At 48.1% G+C, this 15,313-nt stretch overlaps 1 protein-coding gene across 1 annotated transcript in view; it reads left to right on the forward strand.

Annotated features, from left to right (window-relative positions):
• The first annotated feature begins 3,539 nt into the window (after positions 1-3,539).
• The window catches only part of LOC143750744 (uncharacterized), a 30,242-nt gene continuing 18,468 nt past the window's right edge, over positions 3,540-15,313 (forward strand). Inside the window, exons 1-2 of the mRNA XM_077243914.1 lie at positions 3,540-3,631; positions 10,024-10,192. Coding sequence (XP_077100029.1) covers positions 10,187-10,192 — 6 coding nt within the window. The 5' untranslated portion in view covers positions 3,540-3,631; positions 10,024-10,186. The remainder of the gene's footprint in view (positions 3,632-10,023; positions 10,193-15,313) is intronic.

The following is a 15,313-nucleotide window of genomic DNA, read 5'->3' on the forward strand; positions in this document are numbered from 1 at the left end:
AGGGACCGGCTCTATCGCATCCTTCGCCAGTAGGACTGCGATCTCCGCACGCAAGACATGGGCATCGGCTGCTCTCACTGTAGTGGAGTGGATGGCCCGAAACTTGGGGGGACGCCGGGCGAACTGAATCGCATAGCCGAGCCTGATGGTTCGAATGAGCCAGCGAGACGGCCTGGGGAGCGCTAACCAGGCTCGCAGAGACCGTACAAGCGGGACCAAAGGGACCGTAGGCGTACCCGGAGTGGGGCAGCGAGGTGGAACACAGGGACGCAGCTCGGGAGGCTCTCTCTGGGAGGCGGCCCGTAGCGGGTCTGAGTGTGCTGTGCAGCACTTACCTGGTTCCACGGGGCAGGAGGTGCGGGAGGCGGCTCGATGGCGTTCTCGGACCGTACGCAGCTGCCGGCTGGCGATAGAAGAGGCGGATGAGAGTGGTGAGGATTCTGACCCCCCACTACTCTCCGGGCCCTCTTCGGACCCAGAGATGATAGAAACTGCTCTTTTATTGAAAATTTGGGTACCGCTGGTTTTAAGGCCAGCGGCGGAACAAAGGATTTTCCACCCGGCCCTCTTCCGGGGGAGGGAGCGATGCAGTCATCGTCTCCTGGAGAGCAGTCCCTTCCACCTCTGGGTCGCCCGTCCTAGGGCCGCTTACCTTTGGCTTTGCCGCCCCTCTTGGCGGGGGCCTGGACGGGCGGGGCGCCCTGCCTGCGACTGGCTCCACGGTGCCGCTTGGATGGAGGCTGCTGCTGCGGCGCGGGAGCAGGGGCAGACGCAGGCGGACGCCCACGGCGACGAGCAGACCGAGGAGCTGCGGGCGGTGGGGTGGAGGCAGCAGCTGACCGCCGCGGCAAGATGTGTCTAATGGCCTCAGTCTGCTTCTGTACAGCCGAGAACTGCTGGGCGAAGTTCTCGACCGCGTCGCCGAAGAGGCCGGTCTGGGACACGGGGGAGTTAAGGAACCTGATCTTGTCGGTCTCCCGCATGTCAGCCAGACACAGCCGGAGGTGGCGTTCCTGGACCACCAGTGTGGACATCGCACGACCCACTGACCGCGCAGTGACCTTCGTCGCACGGAGCGCGAGGTCAGTTGCGGCACGAAGTTCTTGGAGAACTTGTGGATCATGACCACCCTCGTGCAGGTCCTTCAGTGCCTTGGCCTGATGAACCTGCAACAACGCCATGGCGTGCATGGCAGAGGCAGCTTCCCCACAGGCCTTGTAAGCCTTGCCGGTCAGGTCCGACGAGTACTTACAAGCCCGGGAAGGAAGACACGGTTCTCCACGCCAAGTGGAGTTAGGGCACAGTTGCATAGCAACGGCCCGTTCCACTGGCGGGATACGCGTGTATCCCTTAGCTGCCCCGCCATCAAGGGTGGTGAGGGAGGAGGATCCACCGAGACGGTTTCTGGCAGTAAAAGGTGCCGTCCACGTCCCTGTGAGCTCCTCATGCACCTCCGGGAAGAAAGGCACTGGGGTGGGTTGCTGAGAACCAGCGCGCGCCACCCCGAGATACCAATCGTCCAACCTCGAGGGCTCGGGACACGGTGGAGGGTTCCACACGAGCCCGATCCTGTTGGCGGCCCGGGAAAGCATGGCCATCATCTCCGGGTCCGACTCGGGCACCGCTGGCACACCTGAAGGAGGCAGCGGCTCCGAGCCGTCGTCCGCGGAGAGGTCTGACCCACCCTCCGATGCAGCGATCGACATCTGGTCTTCGCAGGGAGCGCCGAACGAAACGACCGGTACACATCTCGAGGACGGTCCAGAACGTTCCGTTGGCAGCTCAACTGGTTGCGGAGCATGAGAGGAGTGAGGGTTCCTAGGGGGTTGGTTCCCCGAAGGAAGCGCGCTCACTGTAATCCTCAGGTCACCCGTGTCACTGCCCGAAGCAACCCGCGAAGGGGGGTTGGAACGAGGTGCAGGCACGGGGACTCCGCCCCTTTGCAGGAACGTGAGTCTCGACCTCAGCTCCGAGATGGTCATCTTCCCACAATGGGTACATGACTCATCCACGAACGCTGCCTGTGCGTGTTCGAGGCCCAGACACACAAGGCAGCGATCGTGACCATCCCGCGAACCCAGGTAACGACCGCATCCAGAAACACACAGATAGAATGTCATCTTGAAAAAGACGCAAACTATCTGTGTAAGCTCTTTTAGAGACTGCTCTCCTTGGTGCTGAAGCACGCAGGGGAACGGTCACAGCGAACACAGACAGGAATGTGCACCTGTCTGTGCGCGATTCTCTCTCGCTGGTCTTACCAGCCGTAAAAACGGCCGTTGAGCGCTTTAATCGCGCACCTTACCAGCCGTAAAAACGGCCGTTGAGCGCTTTAACCGCGCACCTTACCAGCCGTGAAAACAGCTTTTTTGTTTGCTCAGTTTTAAAACAACAAACAAAGAAGAGAGAGAGAGAAGAGAAAAAGACCGCTCGCGCTGTTGTGCCGTCACGCCCGCACCAAAGTGGAGAGATCCAGAAGAGGCTTGCTTTCAAATTCACTCTGTTCAGCATACGAAGTGCTTGGCTCCGAAGCAAAAAGCTAGTGTGCAATCGCACCAGCTGCTCGTTTATACCCGCGCTAACGAGGGCGCGCAGCTGATGCAAATGATTGCACGCCAATGTGTATTGGCTTGTTTTAGTTTCACTCGAAGTAGATTGGCCTCTCTAGCGAGATTCCTATTGGTCAGTCATGACCTACGTTGTAGTGACTGACCGATAGGGAACTATCAGATATAGGCTACTTTTTTTAACTAATAAAATGACAAAAACACAACAAAATTACAAATAATTTAGCTAAAATTAAAATTAAAACAGAAATACAAAAATAAAAAGATAATTAAAATATGAATAAAAACTAAATAATAGTATCTCAATGATACTAAAATACTCTCCAGAGGCTAATTTGTAACAGTGTAGTCCAACCAATGATAAAAAGATAATTCTTACAAAAGTAAATCTGGGACAAAAAGGACAAAATGCACTACAGCCTTAAAAATAATAATAATTTGCTGAAGGGTTATGACTGTGCAGCGGTTCTGATGTTAAAGGGTAAGTTCACCCAAAAATGAAAATTATGTCATTAATGACTCACCCTCATGTCGCTCCAAGCCAGTAAGACCTCCGTTCATCTTCAGAGCACAGTTTAAGATATTTTAGATTTAGTCCGAGAGCTTCTGTCCCTCCATTGAAAATGTATGAACGGTATACTGTCCTTGTCCAGAAAGGAAATAAAGACATAATCAAAGTAGTCCATGTGACATCAGTGGGTTAGTTAGAATGTTTTGAAGCATCGGAAATACATTTTGGTCCAAAAATATCCAAAACTACGACTTTATTCAGCATTGTATTGTCTTCCGGTTCTGTTGGGGATCCGCGTTCAGTGACGATGCTGACGTAAGACGCTGCTGACGTGTGTCTGGTGCGCCGAGAAGGAGGTCTCTGCAGAGCAACAAGGGGCGGGCCTCAATTTGGGGGCGTTTTACAACCGGGTAGGCGTTTTACAACCTCTCTGCCTGGTTTGCTAAAACTTGAGTGGGCGTTACTTGAATACGCTTTTCCCATCAGATATTCAGAGTGATAAAGCGAGAAAGCGGTGAAATGAGGAGAGAGGTCACCTGTCCAGCATATGGATGTAAGTGGATTTGTGTAAATTCTCATTTTACGTCAGTTAACGTTAATTAGTTTGTGTAAATTTGTTTGCAACACGATTAAGAAAAGCTCCAAGAGGTCTGCCACTTACAATCTATCGCTAACCACTATTAGCAAACATTCGCTAACTTTTTGGTGCATGCGTTTGTTACTTTAGTGTTGATAGTGGTAGTTTGCTTACTGTCGGCGTATTCTAATATAAAAGATAGTTAACGTTTGCTTGTCAGACTAGAAAACAATAGTTGTAAACAAATATTAGTGGGCTATTCCACCGAATTATGGCCCGGTTTCACAGACAGGGACAGGGTTTAGCCTAAACCAGGATTAGTCCATAGTTCAAGTTGGACATTTTAATAATTTTCATAAACATGCTTAGAAAAAAAACATTACTGGTGTTCATCTTGAGACAAAACTATGGTACTGATATATTTTAAGATCAGTCAGTGCAAGTTTATTTCAGTTTGAACAGCTCAGACTTATTTGGTCTAGGACTAGCTTAAAAATTGTTTGTGAAACCAGGGGGTATAGGTAGCCTACTAATATGTATTATAAATACAATAAAAATAAAAAATAAATACATTTTAAGGAAAGTGTTGTGCAAATTAATCTAACTGCAAATTCTGTCTAATTAAAAATTATTAAAAACTATAATATTTTGGATAGATTACGTTTTCATTCAGTCCAGAACCCACTCCCTTCATATATGAAATGGTGTTTGAGTGTGAGGTGCGCTGTAAGAAAACAAGAAAAGCTGAAAAAGCATTGCTTGTTAAGTTTATTATTTTTAATATCAATTTTAATGTAATATTTATAATTTTTATGTTATTTATATTATATCTCATAATCCTAACAAAAACGTCTCGGTTACGTATGTAACCCTAGTTCCCTGATAGGGAACGAGATGCTGCGTCAAACGCTGTGGGAACGCCCCTGCGTTGTGCGTCATGAAGCACGTATGGAATCAGCCCAATGGAGAGATGGAACGTCATAGGCGGGTGACGTCATCGACCAGGAAACTATAAAGCACCCCATAAACACAAGCGCAACAGCTTCTGATAGGCCTGAAGGAAGCGCTAGCGGGAATGCCGGGAGTATGGTGGAATGACGCAGCGTCTCGTTCCCTATCAGGGAACTAGGGTTACATACGTAACCGAGACGTTCCCTTTCAAGGGAACTCGAGCTGCGTCAAACGCTGTGGGAACGCTAATACCCACGTCGCCATAGGACCAAGTGACCGCCATGTGAGAACTAGCGCACAGAGGACGAGAGCACCTGTGCCCCAGGGGTAGAACTTAAGTCTAGGTCGTAGATCTTAATGAAAGTATGCGGTGAAGACCATCCAGCCGCATCACAAACGTCACTGAGGGAAACTCCTGACAGTAAGGCTTTAGAAGCCGCCATACTCCTGGTAGAGTGGGCTCGTACAGCCAAAGGTGAAGGCTGACCAGCCGACTCATAGGCAAGTGAGATAGCCTCGACCACCCACTTGCTCATTCTCTGTTTAGACGCGGGACACCCCTTCTTGGGTGGCCCAAAGCACACAAATAGTTGTTCTGACTTCCTCCACAGGTCAGTTCTGTGGACATAGGCGTCTAACAGAGTAAATTAAGTTTCTCCTGGTCAGACGACAGAAATGGAGGAGGACAAAAGGCCTGCAGAACTGTAGGTCTAACAACATTAGTAGGGACCTTGGGAACGTAACCTGGTCTAGGATGCAGAAAAGCCTTAACCATGCCAGGCGAAAATTCCAGGCACGAGGGTGAAACCGACAGAGCCTGCAAATCTCTGATTCTCTTTAGTGAGGAGATAGCAAGAAGAAAGATAGTCTTAAACGTGAGAAACTTCTCAGGAACTTCTTCGATAGGTTCAAGAGGAGCTAGGGAAAGACCTTCTAATACGATGGCCAGATCCCAGGCCGGCACCCTCGTACGAACTGCTGGCCTCAGCCTCAGTGTGCCACGAAGGAAACGAGTTATAAGCGGGTGTCTCCCAAGGGAAACTCCACTGAAAGGGACGTGGTAAGCAGCCAGTGCCGCCACATACACCTTTAGTGTGGAGGGGGATAGCCCTGTGGAGAAGCGCTCCTGCAGGAATTCCAGCACTGCACCCACTGGGCAGTTAACTGGGTCCTGCAGGTGCTCTCCACACCAAGAAGTGAAGAGTTTCCACTTCAAGGCATAAAGCTTCCTCGTGGATGGAGCTCTGGAGTAAGAATGGTCTCAACAACCTCGGTTGAGAGACCAGAGTTCATGAGCTGGGCCCCCTCAGAGGCCAAGCCCACAATACTGGGCGGGGGTGAAATATCATGCTGCCCGCCTGAGAGAGTAGATCCCTCCTGACCGGGAGCTCCAGGGGAGAGCCGTCCAGGAGGGAAATCAGGTCCGCAAACCATACTCGGGCCGGCCAGAACGGGGCTACTAATAGTAGGCTGACCCCGTCCCGGCGAACCCTCTCCAGAACTCCAGGTAGCAGAGCAATCGGGGGAAAGGCGAACAGACGTGACCTCGGCCACGGCTGCACCATAGCGTCCAACCCCAGAGGGGCTGGATGGCTGATGGAAAACCACAGATGACAATGCGTGGTCTCCTTGGAAGCGAATAGGTCCATCTCGGCGCGACCGAACTCAACCAAAGGAGCTCCACCACCTCGGGATGGAGTCTCCAATCCCCCGGCCTCGGCCCATGTCTCGACAGGGAGTCTGCTACCACATTCAAATACCCAGGAAGATACATTGCTCTCAGAAATAGTAACCTCCCTTGGGACCACAGGAGGATCTGACGGGCCAACTTGGAAAGCCGGCGAAACCGCAGGCCCCCCTGATGATTTATATAAGAGACCACCGACGTGTTGTCTGACTGAACTAACACATGATGACCTCTCAGGTCTGCTAGGAAGTGTTTCAGAGCCTGGAACACCGCCCACATCTCTAGACAATTTATAAGCCGTGATAGATGATGGTCCTGCGACAGCCCTTGGGCTGGACGACCACTCGTGACCGCCCCCCACCCTGTGAGGGAAGCATCCGTCGTTAGCGTTACGCGACGACAAAGAGCCCCCAACACAGGCCCTTTGAATAGGAACCAAGTTTCTTTCCACATGACCAGAGCATGAAGGCAGCGCCGCGTGACTTTGACCGTGCGGAGCGGATTTCCCCTCGGGGAGAATCCCTTGGTCCTGAGCCACCACTGTAGCGATCTCATGTACAACAGGCCGCAAGGTATAACGTCGGACGCTGCTGCCATCAGACCCGACAGTCTCTAAAACTGTTTTACAGTAAGTAGCTGGCCTAGCTTTACTTGTTTCACAGCTGAGAGAATCGAAACGATGCGGGTCGGAGCGAGTCGCGCCTGCATCGAAACCGAAACCCAAACGACACCCAGAAAAGTGGTCTTCTGAGGAGATAATACACTTTTCTTTGCGTTCAGCCTCAACCCCAACTTCCTGATATGAACGAGAACGACATCTCAATGTCGAACCGCCATCTGCTCTGTCTGAGCTAAAATCAACCAATCGTTGATGTAATTGAGGACACGAACACCCTGAAGCCTCAGGGGCACTAGTGCTGCGTCCATGCATTTCGTGAAAGTGCGGGGAGATAAAGCTAGGCCAAACGGAAGATCCCTGTGCTGGTACACCTCGCCCCCGAAGGCGAATCTCAGGAACTTCCTGTGTTGTGGAAGGATGGAAATGTGGAAGTACGCGTCCCTTAGATCTATCGTGACAGACCAGTCCTCGGATCTGATTTGTGACACGATCTGCTTGATAGAGAGCATCTTGAATTTTGGCTTCCCTACCGAGCGATTCAATAGGTCTAAATTTGGACGCAACCCCCCATCCTATTTTGGAACGATGAAATATCGGCTGTAATAGCCTGACTCCACACTGGGAGGAGGAACCCGTTCTATAGCCTCCTTTTGAAGGAGTGCTTTCACCTCTTGTTCCATAACCAGAGCCTGCTCGGGGCCCACCACTGTAGGCAGAACCCCTCTGAATCTTGGTTGACGACACCTGAATTGGATAGCATAATCCCTTTCTATTGTCTGCAGGACCCAATGAGATATTTTTGGAAGGCTTTTCCACTCTGCCAGAAATTCTACTAAGGGTACCAGTCTCTCGAGACTGGCCTCTGGTGTAACTTGAGCAGCAAACGCACCGCCCTGTAACGGCACACCGGCAGGGAACAACTGGTCTAACCGCTCTGAAACCCTCCTCAGAGGGAGCGAGCGTCCCTCGGGAAATCGCTCACTGGGACCGTCTGCGCCCCGGCATGAAGGCGGGGTTGGCAGAACGGGCCCCTGAGGGCACCGAGGAAGAATGGGCACCGTAGAAAGAGGTGAACACCTTTCCGCCTCGGTGGGGACCACCTTCAGTGTCCTGCGCGCCGTGGCGCCAGGACTTCTTCTTAGCCGAAGCCTTCTTAGCTAATATAACTGTCCTCAGATCAGTTCTATTACTGGGAGATTTCGGCTGAGAGTGCCGCGGCTGAACCCACTGTCCAGCAGGGGGAGCACGAGACGCGACACTCTGCTTCAGCGCCCTATATGATGAGCTCGCAGACGGCCGGGGCTGCTCCCGCTCAGCAGCCCCAGGGACATGAATTTTTAAAGGGAGAAATTTCTTAAAAGCTGTTGTTTGCTTTTCCTTCTCCTGGAATTTATCGATGACAGAATTTACAGCATCGCCAAATAAACCCAGGGGGGAGAGAGGAGTGTCTAAAAGGAAAGCTTTTTCTTTTTCTTTTATATTTGTCTGATTTAACCACAGATGTCTTTCTGCGGCCACCAGAGCTGCCATAGATCGACCCACTAGCTTGCCCGACTCTCTGGTTGCGCGCAGGGATAAATCAGCAGCCTGACGCAGTTCGCGAACCACGTCAGCACTGACCTCCTCACTCTCAATCACGTCCCTCAGCAGGTCAGCCTGGTATGCCTGCATAATAGACATAGTATGCAGACATGACGCAGCCTGACCCGCCGCCGAATACGCTTTACCCACAAAAACCGAAATATTTCTAAGAGGCTTGGTGGGTAATGCCGGTGCCTTAACGGATGACGCAGCCTCGAGGGAGAGAAAACTCGCAAGCGTCTCTTCCACGCAAGGCATAGCCGAATAACCATATGATTTTGCCCCCACAATATTAGAATATATTGAAGTCTGGGGACTAAACACTCTATAGTCTATATGCACCGGTTTTTTCCACGATTTCGACACCTCAGTGTGGAGATCGGGAAAAAATGGCAAACACCGGCGTGGAGGTTGCACTCGTGACGGCAAAAATCTCTCATCTAATTTTGATTTAGAAACAGACTCCTGTCTAGTCACTGGCCATACAATGCTGAGTTTTTCTACAGCTGTTGTTAATACCTCCACTAGCTCATCACTTTCGGGAGTGTAAGGTGGCGAATCCTCCACATCTCCCTCATTTATAACTGGTGCCTCAGCCCGAGCGGAAGAAACCGCAGCGCGTGCTTCCGAACACGGGACTGAGGCACTGGATCTCACAGGTGAAGGCAGAGATAAGGCAGAGCCCGTCTCTAACCCCGCTGAGAGATCCATCTGCGATCCCCATGATACGCGTCGTCTCTCTGCCTCGGCAAGAGCGGGACCCGAACCGCGGGGAGTGCGCACCGAACCGCTCTCCTCGAAGAGCGCCCGGCGGGAGCGGAGCGTCCTTAATGGCAGACGCTCGCAATGCTCACAATCAGCTACCTCGAGAGCTGACTGGGCATGCTGCACTCCCAAACAAACAACACAAAGAACGTGTGTATCCCCACTCGTAAAACAACGCGACCAGGGAGGGACACACTTCCTAAACTGCTGTTCGTTCGCCATATCTCTCTTAATATATATATATATATATATATATATATATATATATGTATATATATATATATATACATATATATATATAAATTGTTTGTGTGGTGCAGAGTATGTAAAGACAGACAATATTCACACAGGGACAGATTCACATATAGCGCGACTGAAGGCACAGAAAGCTGTTGCGCTTGTGTTTATGGGGTGCTTTATAGTTTCCTGGTCGATGACGTCACCCGCCTATGACGTTCCATCTCTCCATTGGGCTGATTCCATACGTGCTTCATGATGCACAACGCAGGGGCGTTCCCTCAGCGTTTGACGCAGCTCGAGTTCCCTTGAAAGGGAACCTCTGCAGACAACTAGATTTAAATAGAAACATGATTTGACATTTTTTAGCTGTGAGATCAGCTCAATAGTCAATGTTCAACACTCTTCATTATATCAGTGCAGGCATTAATACCTCACATGTGTAGTCAAACCTATAGACTAACATAATTATGTACAGTGGAGGAAAGTTATTTTTTTAAAAAATTGATGAATTTGTTGTCTATTCAGCACATCACAATTCAGCGGAGAGGACAAGAGCCTCAACCACAGCGCTACCTTGCAGATATATATTTATTCACATGCCCCTTCTGCACTTCTCAAATATGTAAACCCAGACAGTATCATCAAATAGTGACCCATATAGCTGGGCATAAAATAAGAGCAACTGAATATGGAGGTGAGTGTATATGCATATCTTATAAATGTGTATTAAACATTTTTTTAAATCTACTAACATGGCTATTTTCAATTTTGCATTAGATTATGTTATATACAGCTGTGGCCTTGGCTGTGGCCAAAAGGCCAAGCATTTTCACTGCTGTCATTGTCCACAGACCTACATAAATAAAGCTGCTATAAAAAGGCATCTTTGCAGTGTTGTAGAAATTTTAATAGTCATTGATCCCAAACAGATATCATAAGAGAGAGAACCTATTCAATGTATAAAAATATATGTGTGTACGTGCTTGTGTGTGACGTTTCAGGAACATATGGGACAGGACCTCTGACCTTAGGGATGGTCAGGTTTGGCCAGTTTATTTCAGTACCAGTTTGTGTCTTTAAGTAGAAACTGAACAGCAGTAAGGACCTTATCTGGGTGGGTGAAAGGTACAGCGGGTGAGGAGGAACCTTGAAAAGAGTATAAAGGCTGTCTCATATCTTCCTGTTGTGTGTCACTCTCTTGCACAGCGTAACTTCTGTGTACTAGACTGAACCTATTCTTGCAAGAATAAATACTTTTCTTTTTTATTAATTTGACTCTGAGTGTCTCTTACGTAGTGATGATGTTAAACAGAATTTTTGCCACAACAATTTGGTGTCAGAACAGTGGGATTCCTTGGAAGTGCCTTCTGGACCTGAGAGCGGACAGTGATTGATCATCCTGGACTGAGCAGTACCAGCTCTACCTCGTAAGCTTTAGAGAGAGGGGCTGACCACTATCAGGGCCAGGAGAAACTCCACTGGAATTGAATGAAAGCGAACCCGTGGCAACCCAAAACATCTCTGGTAAGAGACGGCTAAAATATTTTCTTTTGGGGTAAAATATTTTTCTTTTGGTATAAGAGTGAGCAAACAATACTGGCTGAGACTGTTTTCTATGGTGCGAGATCAAGAGATTTAAGGCATAGACTGAGGCAAGAGGTACTCGACCAAGAAATTGAGACCCTTAAACAGGTCAAGAGATTTTCTAAACTGAGGCTGAGTCAAGAAGTTATGACCGAGGATTGAGCTCTCGCAAAAGTGGGAAATTGAGACCTTTAAACAGGTCAAGAGGTTTTGCCACACCAAAAGTGGGAAATTGAGACCTACGAACAGGTCAAGAAATTTTGCCACACCAAAAGTTAATTAAGGCTAACTGAAATATTGATTTTGGGTGAACCATAATTAATGACCCCTGTCCGATTTTAGGTTAAAAATCGGATCTGTCGGAGACGTCTGACAGATTACTAGACGAGCGTCGAACAAAATGCACAGAGAACAGAAAACAGCCAGTATGGGGAAATCTCAAAATAAGCTTGCCAAAATTTGATACACCGGTTTTCTGTCAAATGCTGAAAGAATTACGGGGAGAAAATGAATACAGGTTATTGAAAAGTTTAACCTAATATCAACCAATATCAATATAACCTAACCTAATATATGATTTTCCAAGGTGAGGGAACATTGAGCGCTACAAGATTAAAAGTAGTGCGGGAATCAGTTGAACAGGGCAGTGAGAAACAAAAAGGTTGTTTACGGCTGCATTCAACGTGTGAATAGGCAGATAAAAAAGTCAAACTGCCAGGAGAAATAAAGTTTTTACTTCTTCATCCAGTAAATGGATGCATGACATTAGATGTCTGAGAACTTAAATTTACATGATAAGGATTGAAGTAGCAAGCAGCAATAAGGCTGTCTGTGTGAAATAGGAGGCTGTTGAAAAGATTATTTCTTTAGAGAGAGAGAGACTGCTTGAGTGGAGGAAGGGATGGTAACTGTGTCTGTCTTTTTGTTATCGGCCTGCCAGAGCAAGCTGAAGCAAAATAGTGATAATGAACCAAAACAACCCAGCTGACTTTTCTAAAATCAAATGAATAATGAACAGACATGAGTTGAAACTGGTTAAGACCATGTCAAATTAGGTAAAAGCTACAGTAAAATGTGAAGTTTAAAATCTTACTTAAAATTTAAATATTTTTAGAGATGATATAATGAAAAGTGAACATTGAAGATGAACAGTTAAAATATGTGTCTAATATGAGTGTGTGTGATGGTGACTGCACTCTATGTCTTGTATGTGTTAGTTTGGGGTACTAATACTCCATCTGAATAGTGTGTAAATTGTGTCATTAGCCAATGACAAATTTGTAAGGCAAATGACAAATTTTAAAGAAGCTGTTAATTCTGTTGAGTCCATCTGATGAAAAGATGATGTAGATAATGGGACGAGCGTTAAATGGATTAGTTATCCAGCTCTGTCTGCTACTGGTAATTATGAATCAATCTATGGATTAAAAGCATTTATGTAAATTGGATTTGTGAAGTGGTAGATCGTCGTCCATAATGGGTTGAGATAAACTAAAATGTTATAGATTTGAAGGCAATAACAAAGTGACATATTGGCTAAGTCAGTATCAAATATCCAGAGAGTCCCTCAAATGTATGATTATTGTGAACAAAAGGGGGAAAATGTTGTTTGACTGACATTGACCTAGTCTGTACAGTACGACCTGACCTGACAGAAACAATTGATGACTTTGAAAATGTTTGTAGATGACTGGCTTAAGAGACCAAACAACAGGCCTGAAAAGCAGGATACACTGTAAGACTGAGGGCGTTGCCTCCAAATACTCTGATAAGAAGATGTGATTGTGGCTTTAAGTAATATTTTTGTTTCAGAGGCAGAGAAAGATGTCTGAGGAAATTTGGCTTTAGGACAACGTTTGGGTTAGTGATGATGGCAAACTTTATCCAAACACCATTATGTTAGATTGATGCAAGAGTTGAATCATTGCATCAAAAGGGGGATGGTAACAATTGCCAAATATGGCCAAAATATGGTTTACTAGGGGACACTATATATGTTGGGAAGACACTGAGCTTGACTGGGTAAAAGCCTGGCTAGAAGGCATTCTTCTCCCTAACAAAATTGCTGTCTGTAAGTGTATTTGCAGGACTGTTTCAACAGGAAACATCAGGGCAGATGCGGCAGCGAAGGCCGCAGCAGCACAGTAGACAAAAGAAACTATGTGTATTTTACCAACTGAAAATAACCTCGACATTTGTTTTTCTTTACAGAGAATGCAGACTTTGATACAGGGCAGAATGTGCCCAATAAAATAATGGCTATGGATGAATTTGACTAACTATCCTAGCCTGGGTTATTATTGTGGCAGAGAGAAACAGGGCCACACCTGCGCAGCGCATATCTTAAAATTTTCCTTTTGCAGGATGTCAGGATGGATTGAATCAAACAGAACTGATTCTGTTCCAAATGTATAAATGTTGTGTTGTTGACATGAGCAAAGTGGGTTGAAGGTTTTTCAGAGGAAAAGAACTCTGAGTGCTATTAAGTGAGCAAGAAATTATTTAGGGATAAGATGATTTGTAAAATGAGAAGAAACAGAGTTGAATTGGACAAGTGTTGAGAATAAACTTGAAATTCTTTATGCATATCATCAGCAAGGTGAACAAATGGTGAAAATTCCACAGGTCACACCAAAAGGGACGACCAGCTAGACAAGTGGTCACTAACAAAACCTTAAGGTCTCCATTCACAGGTCAAAGCAGGAGATGGTTCACTCCAGTGGGGGTGCGTTGTGATCTAAGGAGCAAATCGGGTAATGATCAGAAAACGGTTGGAGAGTGGGACACCTGGGTCGAAGCCTCTCACCTTAGACTACACCGACGAGGGAAAGACTACGGCAACGACTCGCAAAGAGTCACCCTGGTGAAGACGGGATGTCCATGGAGAGATGACCAACACACCTGGAGGAAGATGCAACTAATGGTTTGAGTTTAGCAAAGGAATCTGTTCCCTTTCGTTGTCACTCTGAGTTACGTCGGATGACGACGAATGGGGTTTCGCTTAGAACACCTATCGACTTCGAGTATTACAAAACGAGCCAATGGCAAAGAAATGCCATGGGTCTGCGGAATTTGCATAGCGTATCTCCGCCTTACCTCGTGGGTATAAAAGGAGGACGCCAGCAACATGCAGATATGTTTTCGCTTCGGAGCCAAGAATATTTTTTCACTCCACAGTCATCTCTGACTTCGCTCTACGAGACGAGCTTCTCTCTCCGATGTTGGTGTGATGGCGATCTGCAGCGAGCTCACAGTGCCTGCTGATCTGTGCAGTGATCTGCCAGTGTGTGTGTGTCTCCCTGTGTGCTTCAACATCGCGGAGTTTTTTTTTCTCCTCTCTTAAAAGAGCTCGCACGCGGCACGTCTTTTTAAAGACGGCTCGCCCGTGCATTTCTGGTTGCAGCGGACTGGTATCGGACTCTGATGGGCACGAGCGCTGTCTAGTGTGTTGGGCTTTGATCATGCTTGAACAGCGCTCGTGGATGACTCATGTTCTCTCTGGGAACGTGATCATCGCGTCATATATAGGTCGAAACTCGGTGAACTCGCAAGAGTGAGAGTCCCCTCATCCACCCCCCGATCTTCGGCTGGTGGCCAGGGTGACCTGAGGGTGTTGGTCTTAAACAAGGCGCCGACTCTGTGTCCGCGACCCCAGCCCCCCTCTTTAATGACGGTGCCCGCTAGCGAACTGATGATTCCACGAGTCTACCTTCGGGTGGCCCGTGTGTTTTCATTTGAAGCTACAGAGGATGATGCTGTGTCTGTAGCAGCATCACTAGGTGGGCTTGATTCTTCTGGAAATGACGACTCGTCACAGCTGCCACCCTCTGGTGTGCATACGGTTGTGCCTGAGTCTGATCCGGAGATGACGGCCATGCTTTCCCGGGACGATTGGTTTTTGGGTGAGGCCGCCGACCCGCGTCCACGGCAAACCCCAATATCTTTCCTCCCGGACGTGCATGATGAGACCACGGGTCCGCTCGTTGGTCTCATCCGCCTTTCCTCCCCTCAGGGGCCGCTGCCCATGGGTACACTGGGGTCCCCCCGGTTGAACGCTCTGTTGCCATGCTACTGTGTCCTCAGAGTGCTTTCCGGCGCAATCCTAAGCATCCGTCCTAAGCCTGTAGTTCTTTTCGTCTACACTAATCTGTGGCGAAATCCTATAGTGCCACAGGACAGGCAGCCGCCTCACTGCATCCCATGACCGTTCTGTTGGTCTACCTGACCCAGA

The sequence above is a fragment of the Siphateles boraxobius genome, unplaced genomic scaffold, assembly GCF_051911475.1.
Source record: "Siphateles boraxobius isolate OS27281-9 unplaced genomic scaffold, OSU_SipBor_1 25, whole genome shotgun sequence".
NCBI classification, from domain to species: domain Eukaryota; kingdom Metazoa; phylum Chordata; class Actinopteri; order Cypriniformes; family Leuciscidae; genus Siphateles; species Siphateles boraxobius.